Here is a 4,205-nt window from a genome sequence, read left to right as displayed (position 1 = left end):
ATTTGTTATAATTGACCAAAGTTAAATTCAAATAAATTATAGATGATATGAAGTTCACCGGGTCATCTTCTAGTCTTTAATATATACTCAGTTAATATACGGATTAATATTTACTAAAGTGTTACGAACGTTATTTTTTTAATACAATAAGAAAAAAATAACTATAATTTAAAGGAATGACACACAATGGCTAGAGTCGTCGCATGAGTGTATTCTTTCATATACATATATATGGGCCGTTCTTACGGTTTATATATTTTTCATCCACTCGCTTATTCCTTACCGAAAATTTTAAATAAAAATTTAACAAGTTTTAACCGCTGATACAGTACAGGTAGCAGTTTAAAATGGGTAACTGGGTAAACTTTATAAAGAAAACATATTCTCTGGCTAAATTAATAAGCCTGCCCGGATAACATAAAATCCCAAGCTTTATAAACATTTGGTGTAACAAATCTTCAAAATCCAATACAATGAGATCACTAATACTGTCTGCTATTATAGCTGATAAAAGATTCCACACCTATGAGATGTGTCACGCCCCTTTTTACAAACTCATTTATATACATATATCTTTCCATAAGCACCTAACATAGGTATCTGTGCATTTCAAATTTCGAGTTCATGTGACTATAATTCCGAAATTAGAGCTAATTAAAAATTTTCACTATGGGAGGTATCCCTCATCCCCTCCCCCCCTTGGCGAGTTTCAATTTTTTTACCCTATTATAGGTCCAGGAGTCATGGCAATAGTTTGGCAAAATTTTATTCGATTCTATACATCCGTTCAGGCTGCAACCTGGTACATACATACATACATACTTCCACAAATATATAGTAGATTTGCTTTGAAGCGCCATCTTGCGGTTCTTTAAATAAAAAATACATATCAGAAATGAATTTTTCATATCACAAAACTCCCTAGCACAATTCTTTATTACAAAAAAAAAAACATTCCTAACACTTTAGTAAATATTAATCTGATTATGGACTTAGTATTAATTAAAAATAATTTCTTTTAAAATTGCGCAGGCTCGAAATTGATTTTAGAGCTATGGTCTAAAGGGCTTTTTTTCTTAGAATTTTATGTAGAATCCGAATCTGCTAGTAACGATGTCGAAAAAAAAATTGACCCGCCCTAATGTACATGTATGTATATCGATATTGTTATCGTAATTTAATTTTCAACAACTTAAATGTAATCCAAAAGCTGCCTTTGCGCGGGTTGATTTTTGCGAAATGGAAAACTGACTGAGAAATAATCTGGCAAAAGCATTTACACGAGCTGACAAAAGTCGCATGCTGAAAAAAAAAACTTTTCCCAAATATGAGCAGTAGAAGACCTATTTTTAAAGCGGGCATAGAAGTGATGCGAAAAGGAATTTGGTTGAACGTCAAAAAAGTCTACTCGAAAATCGCTCTAGTTAAGGCAGCTTTAATGTTGATTTTGTGATTTTTTTTTCAATAAAGATAAACGCAGTTGAGTAGCCCATTTAATTCTAGTTTAATAAAGTACAAGTTTCAAGTGACTAAAAATTACCGTTGGTTTTTTTAGAATTTACTTTTGCCGAAGGTATTTTGGTTTTCTTCCATATAAAAATAAATCATGTTTATTCGTTATATGGAAGCAAATGCGTCAGAAAAATATTCTAAAATATCAACGGTAATTTTTAGTCACTGAATGCGCTACAAAGCTGCATACTCAAAATCTTTTTAAGAAATCGAATTAAAAACGCCGAAGTTTGTACGAAATTTTGTGGAATTGTTTTAAATGTTACATGACGTTTCGACCATATTTTTATTAAAAAAATAACTAAAATTAAGTAACAACAAGTAAGAAAGTCTAAGTTCGGGCGGAGCCGAACATTAAATACCCGGCGCAAATATTAAATAAATGTTTTTTCACCTTTCCGAAACCTACCGCTAGATGGTTAGCCGGGGAGTATCCATTTTGAGTAAATTAGCGTCCTTAAATTTCGAAATATTGCAGTTTCAAGCATTTCTGAAATTTACCGCTATATGAAAAGCGGCCGTAATTTTAGTCCGATTTCAATAATTTTCAACGTTTTGCTTTTATGTGGCAAGCACAATAAAAATACCGAGTTTGGTACAAATTGGTAGAACGGTTACCGATATACTAATATGTAATCATAAGTGGGCGGTGCCACGCCCATTTTCCAAAATTTTATCATAATCGTATTTCTTGGTAAAGGATTGTTCCAAGCATCAATTTTGAATAAATCAGCTTTAATATTTACTGATTTATCGAAGATTTCGTATTTCTCCAAATTACCGTTATATGGGATGTGGGCGTGGTTATTTTCCGATTTAAAAAATTTTCGGCGATTTGGTATCCCGTACCAAGGCCAACAACTGTGCCAAGTTTTGAAGAAATCGGTGCAGCGGTTGCCAAGATATACAAATGTAACCTTNAGCTTCAATATTTAATGATTTATCGAAGATTTTGTATTTCTCCAAATTACCGTTATATGGGATGTGGGCGTGGTTATTTTCCGATTTAAAAAATTTTCGGCGATTTGGTATCCCGTACCAAGGCCAACAACTGTGCCAAGTTTTGAAGAAATCGGTGCAGCGGTTGCCAAGATATACAAATGTAACCTTAAGTGGGCGTGGCTACGCCCATTTTCCAAAACTTTATAATATTCTTATTTTTCGTCTGAAAATTATTACAAATATCAATTTTGAGTGAATTATCTTCAGTAGTTACTAAAATATCGCAGGTTTCGTATTTCTGGAAATTACCGTTATATGGGAGGTAGGCGTGGTTATTGTCCGATTTTTCCCATTTTCAATACCATCCGTCCTACGTCCGAAAGAAGTACGCGTACCGAGTTTCGTTAAGATATATTAATTTTTACTCGAGTTATCGTGCGCACAGACGGACGGACAGACAGTCACCGCTTAATCGATTTCTCGTTTGATCCTGATCATTTATGCACACATTTGTCTATATCTATCTCGATTCGTTTTGCCTGTTACAAACAACCGTTATGTGAACAAAGTTATAATACCCTTGTGCACAAGTGCGCTCGGGTATAAAAAAAACTTATTGTTGAAAACTTGTCAATATGCGGCGCGTCTACAATTTTTCGACCACTATATGTACAACATTGTGTAACGTAGGCTCTGATAGCTTTGGAAACGCTCCGCGAGTTTGTCTTTTTTTCCGACAAACCTGATTAAACTACCTACTTAGTGCTTTTTTGGGAAATTTTGAAATTATAAATCCATGTTTGTTCTTGTTTTAGCAGATGTTTCTAACAATATTTTCTACTCCTCCCTCTCTACTTTCAGGCTCCTCCATCTCTAGCCTGGAAGCGGCCGCTGAGAAATTTCCCGACACACTCTTCTCACGTTGCAATGAGGTGAGCGGCTTATGGGCACCTTGTCTGTGTACGCTCGAAACCTGTATCGGCTGGTATCCTTGTGGCCTCAAATATTGCAAAGCCAAGAATGGCGGCGATTCATCGGCGGCGGCACAGCCCAACTATCGCTGCGGCATTAAGACGTGTCGCAAATGTAGCCAATTTACCTATTATGTGCGACAGAAACAACAATGTCTATGGGATGAATGACGAGGGCTGTATATGATGGGCTTAAGCAGTTACTGTAAACATAAAACTTGCTCAGTAAATAAGTGGCCAACGACAACACTAACAACAACAGCGGTGGCCGCAGCAGCATCAAGCAATCGTTATCGGCCGTTAACGGCGGGCGTGGTGCCGCCACATCGTCGCTGGTATGCGCATAGGAATATATTTTGCGGCGGCAATAAACTCTGCGTTTCATATAACAATCGCGACTTTGCTGTCGCCGTCTCGGCAGCGGTGGCTGTTAATCATGAAGAAATGTTTATGCTGCAATTGCCACTACTCTTCGTGGTATCGCCGTCAGCAGCAGTGTCAACGAATGCGGCGGCGGGGACACCAATGGACTACTGAAGCTGTTTGCCGATAACAAGTAAACTTTATTCATTACTTATTTATTTACTTATTTTATTAATTTTTTGACATTTGCGTAGTGTAAATATTCAATTATAAACAAAAAGTAATATATGTAGGTATACTATGTATATAGAAATGTAACGCTTATCTTTATTATATGAGGCATATATGCGTTACTTATGCTAGCTTATGGATTAAGTTTATTTAAAATTGTTTTTTTTTTTTGCATTTATACGCATT

The 4,205-nt window shown here is 35.7% G+C and overlaps 1 protein-coding gene across 1 annotated transcript in view; it reads left to right on the top strand.

The window, feature by feature from the left end:
* oaf (BRICHOS-like domain-containing protein out at first) overlaps window positions 1-3,618 on the top strand; it is a 24,327-nt gene extending 20,709 nt beyond the window's left edge. The window contains exon 4 of the mRNA XM_017610692.1: window positions 3,316-3,618. Within this exon, the coding sequence (XP_017466181.1) occupies window positions 3,316-3,596 (281 nt within the window). The 3' untranslated portion in view covers window positions 3,597-3,618. The remainder of the gene's footprint in view (window positions 1-3,315) is intronic.
* The last annotated feature ends 587 nt before the right edge of the window (window positions 3,619-4,205 follow it).

The sequence above is a fragment of the Rhagoletis zephyria genome, unplaced genomic scaffold (assembly GCF_001687245.7).
Source record: "Rhagoletis zephyria isolate East Lansing unplaced genomic scaffold, Rhagoletis_zephyria_1.1 Rzeph_scaffold_00332, whole genome shotgun sequence".
NCBI classification, from domain to species: Eukaryota; Metazoa; Arthropoda; class Insecta; order Diptera; family Tephritidae; genus Rhagoletis; species Rhagoletis zephyria.
Note: the sequence above shows the minus strand (reverse complement) of the source record. Positions and strands in the feature narration are given on the sequence as shown.